This window comes from Balaenoptera physalus (assembly GCF_965194825.1).
Source record: "Balaenoptera physalus genome assembly, chromosome: 1".
Classification (NCBI taxonomy): Eukaryota; Metazoa; Chordata; class Mammalia; order Artiodactyla; family Balaenopteridae; genus Balaenoptera; species Balaenoptera physalus.
Window position 1 is genome coordinate 64,298,207 of NC_138882.1, and position 20,493 is coordinate 64,318,699.

The 20,493-nt window shown below is 40.6% G+C and overlaps 1 protein-coding gene across 1 annotated transcript in view; it reads left to right on the top strand.

Moving 5' to 3' along the window:
• Positions 1–10,858: 10,858 nt before the first annotated feature.
• Positions 10,859–20,493, top strand: part of GPR161 (G protein-coupled receptor 161) — a gene marked incomplete at its 5' end in the record, with an annotated part of 64,228 nt that continues 54,593 nt past the window's right edge. Inside the window, one exon of the mRNA XM_082437979.1 lies at positions 10,859–20,488. Within this exon, the coding sequence (XP_082294105.1) occupies positions 20,482–20,488 (7 nt within the window). The remainder of the gene's footprint in view (positions 20,489–20,493) is intronic.

The following is a 20,493-nucleotide window of genomic DNA, read 5'->3' on the forward strand; positions in this document are numbered from 1 at the left end:
TTGAATAATATAATCCATAGGAGGGCTACCCTACAGTTTATTCAGCCTTTCCTCTTTGGATGGGCATTACCCTTTTTGCCACAATAGACAATGGTGTAATAAACTTTCTTGCATATGTATAGTCTCCTGTACTGGTGCTTTTATTTCTATGGAATAGATTCCTGGATTTCTGGGTCAAAGGGCATATAGTTATTTTAATAGATATTGCCAGATTGCTTTTCAAATTGTTACACAAATTGTTCAAATTGTTACACAAATTGCCAGATTGCTTTTCAAATTGTTACACAAATAGTTATTTTAATTTAATAGATATTGCCAGATTGCTTTGTCTACTTCCCCTTAGTAAACCAGCCACCCTGAGGGTGCTTAGGAAATATCAGATGTGTGAAAGAAGGGCTGAGCAAGATACATGCCTCGGGAGTTCAGAGAAAAGAAGGCTGCCCAGTGGTCAGTGAAGACAAAAAAAGGCCCAGTGGAATAGGAGGCAAAGTCAGGAACATTACCAACACTTTTCCACCTGCCTTATGATTTTTACCCTGAGTAGGTTTTCTCTCCACTGTTTATTGTCAGTTTGCTGCAGTGCTAATTTCGAGTTGCCTCTTAGCAATTGGCTTTGGCCAGCAATGGAATATAAATCCACAGTACATTTTACCAGCAGGGCCCTAGTTTCAAATGCTAGTCTGAGGACAACCACACCTCCAGAAACGTTCGTTTAGTAGTGTCTCCATGTACATTAATAGGTTCATTAATAGGTTCGCCTCACTGCAGGATCTGCCACAAGGGAGGAATAAGGGGCAGGGATTAGGAAAGTCATTCGACGGGAACTCCCTTTTACAAAGGGCTTCAAATTTAGACTTTACATGTTATCATCAAATAAGTCATAAGTAACAAAGGTACCCTGACAGGAGTAAAAAAAAGAAAATATTAATAATTCAACCTTAAATTTATATCTCGTTATCGATCATCCTCACTGGTAATATTTATCTTTTAATAAATTTTTGTCATCAGCACAATTATATGGTAGAACACTGCCACTTGTGATGGAACGTTTTAAATTCAATTAAGCCTATAGCTTATGTATGACATATGGCCATCATTCAAACAGTAATTAGAACAATTCTTCTGCAATATTACTTTTTTGTATTATTTTTCTTTATATCAATCAAAAATACTTCAATGTTCTAATTTTTCTGGGTAGAGAAACAAATTATTGCATCATTTTGGAGAAGATTATTAAAACTATTTATTTACTAAAAATAACTACTGAATATACCATATGTTTTATAAGCCTGTACTGGCATTTCTTCATTCTTTTCTTCTCTTTTTCTATTCTTTACACTCTCCCTCCCTCCCAATCTTTCCCTCGCAGCTTTTTCCTCTCTCCCTTCTTTCCTCCTTCCCTCCTTCCCTCTCTCCCTCTCCCTCTCTGTCCCTTTCCTCTCCCCCTGCCTCTCCCAACGCCCCTCTCTCATTTACACGCAGCAGATCCACCTCCCAGGCCCACCAGGTCTTAGGCTGGGGTTACTGCAGCTCCAACATTGGCCACTAGGGGTCCTCTGCTCTCCTGCCCTGAAGGAAGAGAAACATGCCTTTTCTCTTTTCCAACTTTCTTAATAGAAATAGTCTCACGGGTATTTTCAAAAGACTATCCCCAAACAAACCAAGGGAAAATAAAAAGAAATAAAGAAAAGATGCTCCAAACAGCAAATGTGGTTTCCGCGTTTAAGCTGACTAAAACCTACTCTTAGCTGTCTTGATTGAGACAGTTGACTGGGCACAGCCTTTGTTCCTCTCCTTCCCTATCTGCGGAAACAGACCAAAGAGAATTAAACTGGCCATGATATGAAGGTTAGCAGGAAACTTACTGCCTCCCAGCTCTTCGCTCTTACTCATCTTACTCTCTTGGCATGACCTTGGGAGGATTCTCCCAGCTCCTGCCTCTCCTCTCGGGGGAGATTTTCCTCTGGAGCCATCCTGGTCTCTGACTATCCCTCCACTGGCCCAGAGGGAAGATCTCTGGTCCTCCAGCACCAGCCTCACAGGTGTTTCTTTAGCCCTCTTAGAGGTCTTTATGACTGTCAGCATTGGCAGTCTTGGTCCCTTCAACTTCTTCCCTTGCTAGTTTCTGACTTGACCCTTTTAATCCCCATCTCACTGTGGAGTCACCACTATCAGCAAGCTGGGGGCAGAGTCAGGAGCAGAATTCAGGTCTTTTGACTCCCAACCTGTGGACTGCCATGTACACTATAATCTCTCCTTCAAAGGGCCATATGTAGAGGTGATATCTATAAATATATATACATACGCATATATATATGACAGTGACAATAAGAACAGAAAGGTATGCATTTAACATACTAGCAACACTAATGGATCTTGAGCTCTAAAACTGAACAAATTAAGTGTGCAAAATAAAATACATCTATGCCTTTTCAGCTGGTTCAGATTTTCATTGGAAAAAAAAAATGATTTTCTCCACCCTGCAGTGTACTGGTTTTCAAAGACTCACGTTGTAATCTGACAGGATACTTTCAGTGTACTCTGGATTTACATTCCATTGCTGGCCAAAGCCAATTGCTAAGAGGCAACTAGAAACTAGCACTGCAGCAAACTGACAATAAACAGTGGAGAGAAAACCTACTCAGGGTAAAAATCATAAGGCAGGTGGAAAAGTGTTGGTAATGTTCCTGACTTTGCCTCCTATTCCACTGGGCCTTTTTTCTCAACTGACAGTCAGTTAAATCAGTAATTATTGCTTCAAGTTTAGCATAGCCAATTTTTTGTCTTTTTTTTCCCCCTTGCTCAGCATCCATACCCCATTGTAACATTTATGCAAGAATACTTTCTAGATGGTGCTCTGCACTTTTTATTGCATATTGCATCCCATTTTTTGTGTGATACGAAGATTAATCAGTTGTCCATCAACCATTCCCCTAATGATTTTAGTATCCATTGATGATTGTTGCCTACAACTATTATTTCATGAAAAGATGAAAAATGGTGATTTTAAAATTCTATTCTTTCTGGAGGATTACAGTGGAAGGAGCAAGCTGTCATCCATTTCAGATGGGACTCGTCATGCCAAGGGCTCAGGGGTCACTGGTTCTCCAAGTGCCAGGGACGGGCAGGTGGTGGCACCGAACCCCCTCCAACACTGTGCCCTGGTGGAGAAAGCACTGACCTGTCCTCCCCCCCAGTCCCCCTCTTCTGACATGCCTTTTGCACCCCACCCATTAGGATAATCAGTCCCCTCCCATTTGGGAGCCCCCTTTTCTTTCTCTCTCCTAGCCCCTCCTGGCACCCAGCCATCTGCCCAGGGGTGCCCCTCCTCTCCCATCCTCCCCACCCCTGTGGCCAGCCCAGCTGGTTTTATAAGATACTGGGTTGGTATACAGTGATTTTTGTTTCTTATAATTTAAACAGGCCCAGAATTGTTGGTTTTATTTGATGGACACGATATAATGTTAGAGGTTTTAAAGTGATTAAACATGCAGACTATGCAAAACAAACAAACAAATAAATAAATAAATATTAAAAATAAAATTCTATTCTTTCTTGTGCATTTATTTGCTGGAATTTTACTATCAAGAAGAACTTTCCCTCACCTACCCTTGTGTTACATTGAAATGCAATTCTTACAGGAAAGGTGGAATGAATGTTTGCTTTCTTCCTTTTATTTATTAATTTTTCAGAGGAATGAGTTTGTTACCTAGCAATCACCAATGGTGACCGACAGATTAAAAAAAAAAACTACAAACTCAGAGACTGTTATATATTGGATATGTTCCACTCCGTTGCAATTATTATTCTTTCTGATGCTCAAATTGTCCCTTTAGATTGACTCTTGTATCTTTGTGAAACTACTTTATCAATCTTTGAAATCTCTTTTCTTTTTCTGTTCAAGAAGATGTTCCGGACCCATTTTATACATTTTCTAGTCCAGAACAGTAATATGCCATTTCTGCAAAGAGCCTTAGTACTTCTTAATGAGAAATGGTATTTTGAGACCACATCTGGTTGCTACGGGTATTCGTTGCTGCAAAAGTGCTCATTGCTTCCGGGTTGTTGTTTCTTTTTGCCTTTTTGAGTGGATAGAGTTAGAAAATAGACTTTTTAAGAGGAAAAAATCATGAATTCATGCTAACATTTCCAATTCAACTTACTCTTTTAAGGCTTTTGCTTAACCTTCTCAATTTTTTACTTGATCTCTTTTTTTTTATCACTAAAAATCTCAGGTCCCACAGCATAAGCATAATTACTTATTTGCTTTTTCCTACATTACAGGTATAATTATTTCAAACAATACCAAATTACTACTGACATAAAATGACTAAATTAGATTAAAAATTTTATAAGGTTCTTTTTATCCTTAGAACATATCCCACTAGGGAAGTACAGTCAAAATACTATATTCTAAACTCATTTTAAATTCTTTCTCTTCTTTTTTGTGGCAGAATTTGAAGGAAGATGGCTTCACAAAGGTGTCCTGCCAAAATCCCTGAACCTGTGAATATGATATCACGCCTGTGATTATGTTATATGGCACAGCTGACTTTAAAATAGGGATATTATCCAGGTAGTCTGACCTAATCACATGTGCCCTGAAAAGCAATGAGGTCTGTGTAGCTGATCGGGGACTTAAGGGGAAGCCAGAGAGATTCAGAGTGTGAGGAGGACTTGACATTCCTTGGCTGACTTTGAAGATGGAGGAAACCTTATGCCAAGGATGCAGGCAGCCTCTAGGAACAGAGAGAGGCCCTTCGTTGACAGCTGGCAAGGAAATGGGGACCCCAATACACAAACCGTAAGGAACTGAATTCTGCTAACAACTTGAATGAGCTTGGAAGCAGATTCTCTGCTAGAGCCTCTAATAAGAGACCAACCTAGCCAACACTTTTTTAAAAAAATATTTATTTTATTTACTTATTTTCTTTTACTATTTTTTTGGCCGCGTCGGGTCTTAGTTGCAGCACGCAGGGTCTTCTTTGAGGCATGCAGTTTCTTTTGTTGCAGCGCGCGGGTTTCTCTCTAGTTGTGGCGCGCAGGTTCCAGGGTGCGTGGGCTCTGTAGTTTGCGGCACTCGGGCTCTCTCATTGAGGCACGCGAGTTCAGTGGTTGTGGCGCGTGGGCTTATCTTAGTTCCCCGACCAGGGATTGAACCCCTGGCCCCTGCATTGGAAGGCAGATTCTTTACCACTGGACCACCAGGGAAGTCCCCTAACCAACACCTTGATCTTGACATTGTGAGCCTATCAGCAGAGAACCCAGCTGAGCCCACCTGGACGTCTCCCTAAACTGTGAGATAATAAATAGTTGTTTTAAGTTGCTAAATGTGTGGTAATCTGTTATGCAGTGCTAGAAACCTAATAAAGGTCTTCTACCACCAACTTGAAGTTTTTTTTAGTTTTTCTTCAGCTTTTATGGGTTAATTTCTTTTTGAGTTAACTTTTTTCAATTTTGTAAGATATAGTTAGTTTCTAAGTCAAAATTGCACAACCGTAATATTTCCAGAAACCTTGCTTTCTTCTCTGTTGCCTTTACCTATTTCTCCCTTTTCTTTATTGGAAACCACCCTTTTATTAGCTTTTGGTTTGTTCTTCCATTTTTTAATAATTTAAAAAATATAAGCAAATACCCATATATTCATAATCTTTCCCTTTCTCACACTAAAGATAACATATAATAAACACTCCTACACGTTTCATTTAACAATATATCTTGGTGGCCACTCCATAGTGGTTTACAGAGATTTTCTTCATTCTTTTGTACTACTGAATCATAACTTATTCAATCAATCCCCTATGGACAGACATCTGGAACATTTTGATGTTTTCAGTCTTCTTTAATTACAAATAATTCTGCTTTTTAAGGCAACATTTTATATTTTGGATAGATTCCTTGAAGTATTACTGTTATAGATCAAAGGGTAAACATGTATGTAACTGAGGGTCTCCCCCTCCCCAATTCCAAATGCATGTTGTCTTTTCCAACACCAACAATTCTCTGAATCTCTGACTCCAATCTGGGTGTCTGACAATTCAATTCAAGGCTGACACAGGCTCCTGGAGTTAGCTCAGATCCCGGCAGTCAAGGGCTCAGTCCCCCAAGACTCCCTCCACTTCAGATGCCAGCCATACGTGGGGTGCCCAGGCTACTCTCAGTTCTCTCCGGGGACTACAAATTCAGGGGTGTCCATGGCTCCCCAACGGGTTCAGTAATTTGTTATAATGACTCACAGAGCTCAGGAAAGTACTTTCTTACTATGATTGGATACTGCTTTCTTATTACTACAAAGGATACACTCAGGAACAGCCAGATGGAAGAGATGGATAGGGCAAAATATGGAGGTGGGCGGTGCAGAGCTTCTGTGCCCCCTCCAGCTGTGTGTGAGAGTGTCTGGCTCCCTAGAGCCTTCCCATGAAGTATGGTGTCAAACTTTTGAATTCTTGTCAATCTGATAGGAGAAATACAGTATGTTAGTGTCGTTTTTAAAAACTATTTATTGAAGTGTAATACACATATAAAAAGCGTACATACCAGAAGTATACAGCTCACTAAATTTTCACGGTGGACACCATTGTACAACCAACACCCAGCTCACAAAACAGCAAGTGACCCGCACTACCCACCACTACCACCCACACATTCCCTTCCAGTCACTGCCTGCCTCGCTGCACCCATGAACCCAAATTTTAAATGCAGAGATTAGTTTTACCTCTTTCTGTACTTTTTATAAACGGAATCATATAATATAGCTCCTTAGGATCTTCTTTAAAAAAACTTATCATTCTGCTTGTGAGATTCACCCATATAGTTGCGTAAAACAAAGAATGTTGCCCGCAGGGATCAGGTCATTAACCGCTGCAGTCGGTCACTGACCTGCTATCCACCCTGAAAGGAGTTCAGGATGAAAAACAGGGTGAAGCATTCTGTGTTGTAGATATGTGGGCCCCTAGATAGTTAACATGCATATCTAAGGAAGAATTTCAATGACCCCAGATTCTTGCGTCTTCCCATACATAGATAAGCACTAAAATCATTAACTTGAGATGTCCGTTTCTTGTGATGGGCAGTCATCTTTTACCAAGATGTATGCTTGACTACATGTACTTCCCAGCCAAAAAATTCATAAATCCTGGCTCCTTCCCAGTTCCTCAGAGCTCTCTGAGAGGCTCTTTTCTGGGCTATAGTCCTCAGTAAGGTTTCCAAATACAACTGAAACTCACAGCTCTCATGTTGTGCATCTTTTATTTTAGCCAACAGTTGTATGAGGTTGTAAGTCATTCATTCTCATTACTGCCTAGTATTCCATTGTGGAAATATTTTATGATTTATTTATACATTCTGTTATTGATGGGCCTCTAGGTAGTTTCTAGTTTGGTGCTATTATAAACAGTGCTGTTATGAACATTCTGATACATGTCTTTTGTGAACATGTGTACACATTTCTGCTAGAAGTGGAATTGCCAGGTCATAAGGTATGTAAGTTTAGGTTTAGTAGACAATGGTTCACATTTTTGCAACGTGGCTGTACCAATTTACACTCCCAACGGCAGTGTGTTTGAGTACTGGTTGCTCCACATCCTGGTCTACACTTGGTCCTAGAGCAGTTTTAATTTGCTTTTCAGTTATTAGGAGTGAAATTGAGCATGTTTCCCTGTGTTTATGGGGCATTTCACATTTCTTTTTCTGTGAACTGTCTTCATCATTTGCCCATTTTTAATTGTTTGGTATTTTGCTTCTGAATTTTTGACAGCTCTTCACATATTAGAGACACTAGCCTGTGCTGGTTATTATCTGTTTGCCACCTCCCAACCAACTGTCCGGATGTATGCCTGGGAGGCTGACCCTGACATATTCCATCACCCGGACTCCCCTGATAGTTGGCTTCTGGTTGGGTGTAGGCAATGGGGGTCACTGGCAGAAGAAGGGAGGGTGGGATGAGAGAGAGGCTGAGTTATTTTCCCCTTCGTCTTCCTGGTTCAGCAATGACTGCATGCCCCTTGATAAAGCTCTCATTAGCACTTCCTTCTCAATAGTGCAGCTCCCAGCGGACTCTGATAACAGTATTTCCTCCTGTCTCTTCAGCCCTAGGGGAACTGAGGACATCCTGATGTTACTTGTCTCTGCGAAGGTCACAACCCTGGTTTGCTCCCTGCTTACAGCTCTGCGTGCAATCCCTTCATTAAAATATCTTTATTTGAGGGACATCCCTGGTGGTCCAGTGGTTAAGAATCCATCTTGCAATGCAGGGGACGCTGGTTCGATTCCTGGTCAGGGAACTAAGATCCCACATACTGCAGGGCAACTAAGCCCGCGTGCTGCAATGAAAGATCCTGCGTGTTGCAACTAAGACCTGACGCAGCCAATCAGTCAATCAATAAATATTTTTTTAAAAAAATCTTTATTTGAGCCATTTGGAAGTGAATTCTCATTCCTGCCAGGCTCCTAATTGTCACCTATTGCTTTGGTTGTGACACAAGTTGCAAATATTTTTTCCCCCAGTTTATCATTTTTTCTTTGACTTTGCTATGGTGATTTTTCACACAAAAAAAGTTTTTTCAACTGCGCAGTCAAATTTATCTTTATTATTATTATTACTTCTGGATATGATGTCATAGGAAAGTTTTTCCCACTCATAAAGGAATTAATCCTTATTTTCTTCCAGAATTTATTTGGGTCTCATTTTTGACATTTAGATCTCTGATCCTTTCGGGCTTTACACTTTACACAAACTCTTGAGCCATCACCTGCGCAAAAACTTTATTGGTTTGGTATATGCTACTTTCTGGGGAGAGTCATAATAACGGTGAAAATTATTATACTATTTTATGTTCCTCTTCAGTACATTACAGTTTAAGACAGATTCTAATATAGTAATAATCATGATAATAAAATAGATGACAAGAGCTAAACTTAACTAGAGCTTTAAATAACTAGAGTTTGCTAAGTTCCAGGCATTTTACAAGCATTATAGCATTTAATCCTCATCACAGCTCTATGAAATAGGTCCCATTGATATTATCATACCCATTTTTCAAGGGAGGAAAATCAGGCTGAGGGAGAGTAAAAGGGAGTAATTGTCCAAAGATACTCCATCACCAAGTGCTGGTGGTGGGGTTTCAAGCTAGGCAGTCTAACTCCAGAGTCTTCAGGTTTTAAACCACTGTGTGTATGACCACGTTTAACTCTCAGAAAGAATCCGTGAGGTACTTTATTACTATTCCCATAGTGTATTGGAGAAACTGAAGTGAAGAAGCATTACCTGAATTAGCCAAAGTTTGCATTTTGTAAATGGGAGATCTGGGTCTGACTGGAACCCAGATCTGGGGACTGGGAGACCTGGGTTTCTGACTCCCACCTCTGCCTCCCATACCTGTGTAGACCATCAGAGTCAGCTCCAGCAGAACCCTTCAGATTTAAGGGGGGGCAAGCTGAAGAGGATGGAAGCAGTTAACCCTGACTGTCTTGAGCAGTTGCCAAAGTCTCCCTGGCCGGAACCTGAAGGCCCCTCACTGCCCTGGGAACCCAGGTTTCCACTCTACGTGTAACCAGAGTGATGACTGATAACATTGTAATATGAACTTCCTTGGGAAAGCTAATAAACTGTGTGGCAAAAAAACCCCAAAAAACAAAAAAAAACACTTTCACTTAGCAACATGGAGAAAATTCATTTGAATGAAATTAGAGACCTCAGTAAGCCTTAAATCAGGGCATTCAAGGGGGACACCGGGTATCCTTAGTAAAAGGGTCCAGAAAACTTGCTTGGAATAGAGCTGGGATATATGTATATTGGGTGTATGTGTATGTATATGTATATTGTGTGTGTGTGTGTGTGTGTATTGCTATGTATCTATGTATATGTATATTGGCATATGTATATACATATAGACGTACAAACGTATCCACATATATTAGGATATATGGATATATTTCATCAATTTTTAAACATTTTCCACCTTTTAACATCTCTGAAATCATAACATATCTTACCATCAGCGGTATCTTGGATTTGATGAAATACTTTATATTCACACCCGAATAAAAATAGCTACCCTAATAGGTCCCACTTTAAATTCATATCATGAAACTAATGAGCCCTTGAGGCTGACCCACAGTCATACACCAGACCATTTGTTCACATACTCTCCTGGATGATATTTTCAAGACTTCTTTTCTTAGCCTGCCCCAACTCTCATTCTCAATCTTGGCTTTTTACCTTGCTTCCTTCTTCATTAAGAAAATTGAGTCATTCCGAAGAAAATGTCCACGGACTCTCACCACCACATGCACTACAGCCAGGTCTGGGGACTTCCCACCACTTCCACAGATGACCCACCCCTGCCACTGCCTAAGCCAACCCCTCCACCTACGCACTGGATCCCATCCCTCCTGCCACTCAAGGGCATTTCTCCAGCAATTCTCCCCTCTCTCTCCTATATAATTTTTTTCATTCTACCTGATTATTCCTATCAATATAAAACTATGCTCTTTCTGCTCCTATTTAAGAAAGAAAGAGGAAAAAAAAACTTCTCTGGGGCTTCCCTGGTGGCGCAGTGGTTGAGAATCTGCCTGCCATTGCAAGGGACACGGGTTCGAGCCATGGTCTGGGAAGATCCCACATGCCACGGAGCAACTAGGCCCGTGAGCCACAATTACTGAGCCTGCGCGTCTGGAGCCTGTGCTCCACAACAAGAGAGGCCGCGACAGTGAGAGGCCCGCGCACCGCGATGAAGAGTGGCCCCCGCTTGCCGCAACTAGAGAAAGCCCTCGCACGGAAACGAAGACCCAACACAGCCATAAATAAATAAATAAATAAATAAAAGAAAACTCACTTTAAAAACAAACAAACAAACAAACAAACTTCTCTGGACTCCATTTCCCATGCCAGGCAACACTCGATGTCTTTGCTTCAAAACTCCTCAAATGAATTTCTTTACTCATCTGATTTCTCTCCTCCCAGTCACTCTTGAACTCACTGCAGCCAGGCTTTGGCCCACACACTCCTCCAAAATGCTCTTGTCGAAGTCAAGTGGAACCTCTATGAAATGCAGAGATGAATTTTCAAGCCTTCTCGCCCTTGACCTGTGTGCAGCTGATCACTCCCTCCTCCCAGACATGCTTCCTCCACTTAGCTTCCAGGACACCCCCCGTCTCAGCCTCCCTGAATAAGTCCTCCTTTTCTTAACCCCTCAGTGTTGCAGTGCTCCAGGGCTCAGTCCTGGGTCCTTTTCTCTTCTCTACCATCACTCACTCCCTTGGTGATACTATCCTCAGTGTTATGGGTTGAATTGTGTCCCCCAAAAGGTATGTTGAAGTCCAGTACCTCAGAATGTGACCTTGTAATTGGGAAATAGGGTTATTGCAGATGTAACCAGTTAAGATGAAGATAAGGTCCTACTGGAGTAGGGTGGGTCCTTAATTCAATACGACTGTCGTCCTTTGAAGAAGAGACATAGAAATAGAGATACATGGGGGAGAGCAACATGTGATGACAGAAGTAGAGATTGAAGTGCTGCAGCTGCAAGCCAAGGAATGCCAAGGAGAGCCAGAAAACCCCCAGAAGCTAGGAAGAGGCCAGGAAGGATTCTCCTCTACAGGTATCAGAGAGAGCATGGCCCTGCTGACATTTTGTTCGGATGCCTAACCGCTAAAACTGTAAGTCAACAACTATTTTTGGTTTTAAGTCACCCAGTTAGGGGCACTTTATTACAGCAGCCCTAGGGAAATAACACACCCAATCTTGTAGCTCTAAAAACCATCTATATGCTGAAGATTCCCAAATTTATGTCTGTGGCTCACACTTCTTTTCAACTGCTTACTTCCCATCCCCACTTGGAAAACCAACAGACATCTCAATCTCAATGCGTCCAGAATGAATTTCTGACCTCCATCACTTACCTCCATCTCCAGGCTGTTCCATCTCTGTTGATGGCAACTCCATCCTTCCCCCTGCTCAGGACAATAGCCCTGGAGTCAACCCTGACACTTGTTTTCTTATACCCCACATCCAACAAATAAGGAACTCTTATTACCTCTACTTATGAAATATAGCCAGAATCCAACTCTCACCTCCTTCACTGATTGCATCCTGGTCCAAGACACCATCATCCTCTGTTCAAATTTCTTCCAATTCCACTCCTAGTAAAATTCAAAGTCCTTGCCATGAGCTGTGAGGCCCTAGACGAATCTCCTCTTCTCTCTTATCTCTTACCTGTCTGACCCCGTCTCCCACTGCTCCCCTGGCTTGCTCACTCTGCTCCAGCCTCCCCAGGTTACTTGCTGTTCCTTAAAGATGCAAGGCACACTCCTGCCTTAGATTCTTTGCCCTAGCTGATCCATCTGTCTAGAATGCCCTTTCTCAGACATCCTAATGATTCTCTCCCTCACTTTCTTCAGGTCTTTGCTCAGGTATCAAATTCTCAATAAAGCCTATCCTTATCACCCTATTTAATGTCCTCTGCATGCAGATCTTCCTTATCCTGCTCTAATTTTGGTTAGAATGTAAGTCCCTTGAGGGCAGGAATCTTTGTTTGCTTTGCTCACTGATGTATCTCAAGAGTACTTGAAATGTGCTCAACACATACTTGCTGTAGATAAAAACATATATTAATATGTATGTTTGGATATATTTATCAAGTGTTTAACTGTATTTTTGTTTTAAAATTATATATTGAAAATAATGAAATAATACATCCTTTCTATAAGGAATTCCATACAGTAAGTGTATAAAGTAAAAAGTAAAAGTGCCTGTTTCCACTAATCCACATTCAAATGTAATCACTGTTTCTGGTTTGGTGTGTGAAAATTGATACAGGGAAACCTCACTAAAATAAATTCCGGAGGCCAGAAGGAGGAGCCCTCAGGCAGAATCACTGCACCTCAATCACAGGAAGAATTGTCAATTACAGACAGAGGAATCATCAACAGGAAATCATCATCACCTACAGGTCCCAACAGGGAAAGATGAACATTGTATCTCCTAAGAAATCAACTACCCCAGCAATTCAGCCAATGAGAAACGGTCATCACTCTGAATTCTCACTTTTCTCCAATGGACTGTCATTCAAAACAACACCTCCCAACTTTCTTTATTAAAAAAAAAAAGATTTATTTATTTATTTTATTTATTTTTGGCTGCGTTGGGTCTTAGTTGTGGCACGCGGGATCTTCACTGAGGCATGCGGGATCTTTCGCTGCGGCGCACCGGCTCTTCGTTGTGGTGCACGGGCTTGTGGCGTGTGGGTTTTCTCTTCTCTAGTTGAGACACACGGGCTTATTTGCCGCGGCATGTGGGGTTCCCTGACCGGGGATCAAACCTGCCTCCCCTGAATTGTAAGTCGGATTCTTTACCACTGGACCACCAAGGAAGTCCCTTTTTTTTTTTTTTTTTTTTCCTATAAAATGACGTTCCTCTCCTTTGTCTGTTGGACTTCCCTGTGGTTTTTGCTGTGGCTTGCTTGTCCTGAATTGCAATTCTCTGCTATTCCTGAATAAGCCCATTTTTGCTGGTAAAATAACCCACTGTTTCATTTTTCAGGTCAACAGGTATATACTCTTCCAGACTTTTTTTAGTGCACATGCAAACATGCACACAAACACATATATGTTTACAAGAATGAGATCTTACTACTTACATATTTCCTGGAACTTTTTAATTTCCTATATCATGGGCAGCTTCCCATGTCAGCACAGATAGATCTATTTCATTATTTTTGTCTCGTGTATTCTACTGCATGGATAGCTAAGATATTTTTAAATGACGAAGTCATTGGTCTGTGGAGATGATTATTACCTAAAGTTTAATTCTAGCAAAATGTCATCAATTTTAACTTGAGAATTGAGATATTTGGCAAAGAGATTGTTCCAGTTTACCTTTACCTATAAATAAATTGTAAGAAGAAAAGTCATTTGTAAATAGTATTACTAATGAAAAGATAATTTAAGAAAATAAGTACTTTTATATTACTATCTAATAAAGGTCACACTAGAAAAGGCCCATTTATTTTGAAACTATATATTATATATATTAACCAGAGGCCATTATTTACCATTTACTAAACTAGTCTGGGACTGTAAGGTCAGAGCTCTTTGGATGACCCCATCTGTGCTTCTCTGTTCTACTGCACCCAGAGATAGACACTGCAGATACAGGTGTGACTGAAGCACGGCAAGGCTGCAGAGGCAGCAGGGTGGAACACAGTTTATATAGTACTTATCCAGTGGCTGGGAAGTCCAGGACCGAGGTGCCAGAAGATCTTGGGTCTGGTGAGGATCTGCTTTCTGGTGTGCATATGGCTCTCTTTTTGTATCTTCACAAGATGGAAGGCAGAGAGAGAGAAGCAAGATCTCTTGCATCTCTTCTTATACGGATACTCATCTCATTTATGAGGGCTCCATCCTCATGACCTAATCACCTCTCAAAGGCCCCACCTCTGAATGTCATCATACTGGGGGTTAGGCTCCAACATGTGAATTTTGGGGAACACAAACATTCAGTCCATTACAGTGTGTGTAAGTGTATGTGTGGGTACACATAAGTACACATAAGTGTACCCACACACCTGCATTTATTAAACACCTACTATGTGTGGTATTTTCATTTGTTACTTCATTTAATCTTCACAAGGATCTAGTGAGTTAAGTCCAAGCATGGTCCCCAGTTTACAGACGTGGATACTGAGGCAGAGAAAAGTTACATAAAATGTTCTGGTGGGGGTGGGAGAAAGGACTGATTACAGAATTGAAGTTCTCACCTTTGAATCTGACGAACAGAGGTCTCTGTCAACTAGCAGCTCAAAAGTCATAATGGGACTATGAAATAATACAAATAAAATGCCCAGTAGGGACATCAGAACATAGTAGGAGCCCAATATATATTTGTCAGATCTGAATATCTGTGTACTCCGTACAGACCATCTTTAGAAAAAGTTGCCTGGGTTTACCAACAATTTTACACAGATAATCCACCATCCTAAAAGCAAATTTTTCTATAGAAATTTTCAAATGCCCGTATCTCCAGTAATTTTGGACAGATTCTTCTGCCTTCTCTTTTTCCATCCTATACACACACACAAACGCAGAGCAGATGTTGCAAGGTGAGACTGTTGCAGGTGACGTCTGCAGTCCATAGAATCATGGATGGCTTCACTCACAGGTAGACGCAACCCAGAATAAAAGCCACCCCCAAGAAACCGGCTTGTGGGAACACTTGCTCCCTCTTCCTTTCCTGGTTTTCAGTTTTCTAGAGCTATTTTATCAGTCATATTGTGTCCATGTCTTCTTTTGTAAGACTCCTCCAACATGTTCTGGAAGCATGCACAATGCAAAGGCAGAAGAGAAAACTGCTTACGTACGAGATATCACAAAAGAAGAAAGAGCTGAGCTGGAGGTTTGAAGGCTTGTTCTCCAACTAATGGGTCCCGGCCATGTGCGTCAGAATCACCTGGGGGTATGTGACAAGATGCAGAATCCTAGAGTGCCATCCCAGACCTGCCATATTCGTTAGTGGAACAATTCTCGAGTCTAACATACCCTTTTAAACAAAGAACAAATATTTGATAACAACCTTTTAGTATCCTGAAATGAAACTTATAATAACATAATCTACTTACATATGGAATTTCGAAACTTTAAAATGATACTCTTAATGTTAATAAACATAATGAGCGATTAATTCACATTTCTATCCATAACTTTTCTCACCCAGAGAAAAGCCAAAGGATCTGTAAGACATCTGGCCTCCTGTTTCCTCTCTGAACTCAGATTCTATTTCCCTACCTCTTACTCTTGCTTCTCAAGCCACACTCGTCTCGCTGTCCCTTTAACAACCTAAGGACGTTGCCTCCTCCGGGCCTTTGCACTGGCTCTTCTCCATGCCCGAAACACTCTTCCCCAGATGTCTACTTGGCTGACTCCCTCACTTCCTTCAAGTCTTTTCTCAAAAGATACCTTCTCAGGGAAGTTCTCTGTGACTACCCTATTCAAGCCCCATCCCTACTTCTGAGACTTCATCTTCCTTTCTCAGCTTTATTATTTTTCTTAGTACTTATCACTACCTAAAATAGAATATATTTTGCTTTTTTACTGTGTCTTCTCCACCCAAATATCAGCTCCACGAAGGCAGGGATTTCTTTCTTGTTTCCTGGCATATTGTGGGTACTCAGAAAACAGTTGTGGAATGAATGAATGAATAAACAACAAAATTATACTCATTTCAATACGTTAACCCTACTAGATGACACTATAAAGTGGTCAGACACTTGCAGTCATAGATAGGATCACTGTGAACATGACGTATAAAAATGCAGACCTGGTCACCTAACTTGTATTGGTAAATCTGATACCTTAAGTGACAGTGATTTTCCAAACCGATGAACAAATCTTGGTGAAGTCTGAACAAATCAAAGTACACTCTTCCCTCAGTTTACACAGTAATGGCATTCCTGAACAAACTGGTGTATAACAGAACCATACAAAACAAAGCAAACAACACCTTTGTGATCAGATTAAGATAGTTTGATTCTAGACTCAGAAAATGATAAACAGTTTTTTTTTGTGGGTCCTTCAAAAGTCACAGCGTTCTTTTTGCCTAGGACAGTCCCACATACTTCAAGACGTCTTGTATCCTTGGCCCCCACCCACTAAATGCCAGGAGTGCCCTCTAATTATCGTGACAACCCCCAAATGCTCCCACAGATTTCCAAAATGTCGTATTGAGAACCACTCAGTTTGATGCTTTGTGTTCCAAGTAACAGAGAAATAAACCCATATGAGCTTAAAAAAATTATTTGTTGGGTCCTGTAACTGATGGGTCCAGGGGTACATCAACTTCAGGGAAGGCTTCATCCAGGATCAAAGACTTCAGCCAGGGCCTAAATTCTCCTATTTCTCACCCCCAACACATACCTTTCTGTACTCTGTTTCCTAAGCTTTGGTTCCACCCGGCATTGTCAGCAAAATGTCCTTGAGGCTTCAGTCTGACTGGTCTCCATCCCTGAACCAATTATGTGGTCGAGAAGGATGGGAGATGCTGACAATTAGAGTCCAACCCTGGAGCTGGAGGAGAGGTCAATTCTATGTAAACGCCATGGCTGACCCCCAGGGGGAAGCAATGGTTTCCCGAAGGAAAGTTAAGGGTGCACTGCCTGCAGGAGAGGGAATGCGTGCTGAATAGCAAACAGCAGCTACCCACAACTCCTGAAGAGTCATTCTCTCTGGGAATGCAGCCTGAAACTCAGCAGCTTAACAAATTTCCCAAGGGATTCTTCTGATTTTTAAAAGAGCTTTATTGAGACATAATTTACATACCATAAAGTTCATCCATTTAAAATGTAGAATTCACTGTTTTTTAATATATTCACAGTTGTGTAACTATCACATGATCAAATTTTAGAACATTTTCATCATCTCCAAAAGAGACCTTGTACCCCATTATCAGTCACTCGCAGACCACTCCACCCCCAGCCCTAGGCAATCACTAATTTTCTTTCTCTCTTTAGATTTACCTATTCAAGATATTTCGTATAAATGGAATCATACAGTATGTGGCCTTTTGTGTCTAGCTTCTTTCACTTAGCATAAATAATGTTTCCAAGGTTCATTCATGTTGTAGCATGTGTCAGCACTTCGTTCCTTGTTATGGCTGAATAATATTCCATTGAATAGGCCACATTTTGTCTATCCGTTCATCTGTTGACAGACATTTGGGTTGTTTCTACCTTTTGGCTATTATGAATAATGCTGCTGTGAACATTCATAAAGAGATTTTTGTGTGGGTGTATGTTTTTATTTCTCTTGGTTAGATATCTAGAAGTGAAATTACTGGGTCATATGGTAACTTTATGTTTAACATTTTGAGGAACAGCCAAACTGTTTTCTAAAGTGGTTGCATCATTTGACATTCCCACCAGCAATGTACAAGTATTCTAATTTCTCCACATCTTCCATAATACTTGTTATTGTATTTTTCATTATAGCCATCCTGATGGGTGGAGGGTGGAAGCTTGTTGTTTTGATATGCACTTTCCTAAAGGCTAATGATGTCCAGTAGCTTTTCATGTGCTTATTGACCATTTATATATCTTCTTCAGAGAAATGTATGTTCAGATCCTTCAGCCATTTAAAAAATGAGTTGTTTACCTTTTTATTATTGAGTTGTAGAAGTTCTTTATATATTCTGGATACATGTCCTTTATCAGATATGTGATTTGCAAACAATTTATCCCATTCTGTGGGTTATCTTTTCATTTTCTTGATGGTGTTCTAGGAAGCACTGAAGTTTTAAATTTTTATGAAATCCAACATATCAAATTTCTCTTTAATCACTTGTGCTTTTGGTGTTGTATCTAAGAAATCTCCAAGGGCTCCTTATATATCCCAAAGTTTGGGAACCAGAGGCCTCTGAAGACATACTTTATTTTTATTTTTTCATTAATATATTTTAAATGTTTTATTGGGTTAGGCCCTGGTCCTATAATGCTAAGTAAAACAGATAGGGTTCCTATTATCATGGAATTTATGTCTACAAGTGGAGGTATACTATAAACAAATACATAGAAAAAAGATATATATATATAATAAATTGGGATATATTTTATATTGGGGATCTGAGAGAGAGCGGAGGTTAGAAAATGTCATTTAGATTGGTCAGGGAGGACATTTAAGCTGAGTTGTCGTGTGAAGAGTGAGGGAATAATATTCTATGTGGAACATGCAATATACTTCCCAGTTTTGCTTTGACTAGTTTTATGTGAACTGCTGTACTGAAAAGATATTTTATATCAACAATGTCTCATCATGTGTAGATTCTTCAACCAGCATTTAGGATTCATTTGGATGAGGCCTCGCATTATCTTAGTTCAGAAGTCTTTAGGGGGGACCCCAAAGGAAATGGCTTATGAAACTGATTTGGGGAAGAAAATTATTATATATCTTTTGTTTAAAAAAATTAATCCTTGCACAAAACCAATGTCATGTTTTCACACGACTGTCATCTGCAGTATAGATGTATAGATGACATCTATACAGTATCATCTATACAGTGATATACAGTAAAATAATTAATATTTTTTCTATGTTTTCTCTGTGTCTGACTGAATAGTGCTCACAGCTCAAGACTAGCTTTAGAAGAAGAAAAAAATTTTGAGAGCAATTGAAAAAATGCATTTGTTGGCAGCAATTTCTATCCTTGAATGCACAGTAAGTTCTGAGCTTATGAGCTATGGGAAGAAAAGCCTTTGTGATAAATAATATATTTGATAATGAGCAGCAGGAGAAAAAAAATGTTTTCAATTGAAGAGTTCAAAATGAAATAGAATAAGTCTGGAAAGGACCTCTCTTGCATCATGGGTGGATATGGAGCTGAAAGAGCCATGATTGTTTTTGATTCTCATTCTCTCATGCCAGTCTATGGCATATATTACCAGACCTTTCTTGAATACCAGCTTTCAAAAGGGTTTAGTTCTCTATGGCATTGGGTGACTTACTTACATTCTCTCATTTCACCTTTTTAACTCTACAGTAGGCAGGTGTGAGTATGCCTATTTTATATATGAATAGGCTGAGATTCAGAAAGGTTAAATAACTCCCCCAGGGTCGCAAAGCTTAGCCAGTGTCTGAGTCAATGCAAATTAAAAAAATAAACAGGGGTTTCAGAATAAAAGTCTAAAATACGCTCTAGAACAGACTGCTTCAAGCTCCTTCAAACATCTGGCTTGCTGGTGACCTAGAATCTGAGAGGAGTTTCAGTTTCCAGTTTTTGACCAAATAGAGCATCTGTCCCATAGGAATATTAAGGCATCCATTTACTTTTTGTGTCCCCATTATCCCATTTGTCCCTGAAGACAAGCTGGGTGTTTGGCAGGTGCTAGATAGTAAATTATCATTCTAAATGGTACCTCAGGGTCCTAATAATAATAAGGAAGCAGCTCCCACAGTGCCAATCTGTAGACAAGGGAATAACTAATGCATTTATCAAAGCAGATGGATTTCAGAGGAATTTGAATCCTGCTCTGGGCATAGCATCAGTTTCTGCTGGAGTTCGGTGAACTGGGCTTTATAACTTCTTACCCGATTCTTTTGCTGCCCCATTTCTCTCCCTTTGTTTTTAAAGCAATTCTATTGTTTGCTTCAACTTTTTGTCCCCTTATTGAGGCTGCTGCACAGAAAACGCAGGAGGCTAGGGATGGTATAGAACGTGGGTAGTGAGGAAGGGGGGAAAAAAACCAATCTGGGAAGGAAGTGTTCTGTCCTCTGAACTGGCAGCACCCTGGTTTGTGTATTGTAATTACGGCTCCCCAGCCTTTTGGCTCAGAGGGAGAGTAGAGTAGCATCGTAAAGATCTGTTTACATCCACCCTCCCACTCCCAGGGGCTGTGGGTTCCTCAAAGGCTGGCTTCGCGGGTTGATTCACTGTGATATTCCCAGGGCGCAGGACACCGCCTGGCACCAGGCAGACGCTCAGGCACGTTGGCTACGTGAATGAAAGGTGAG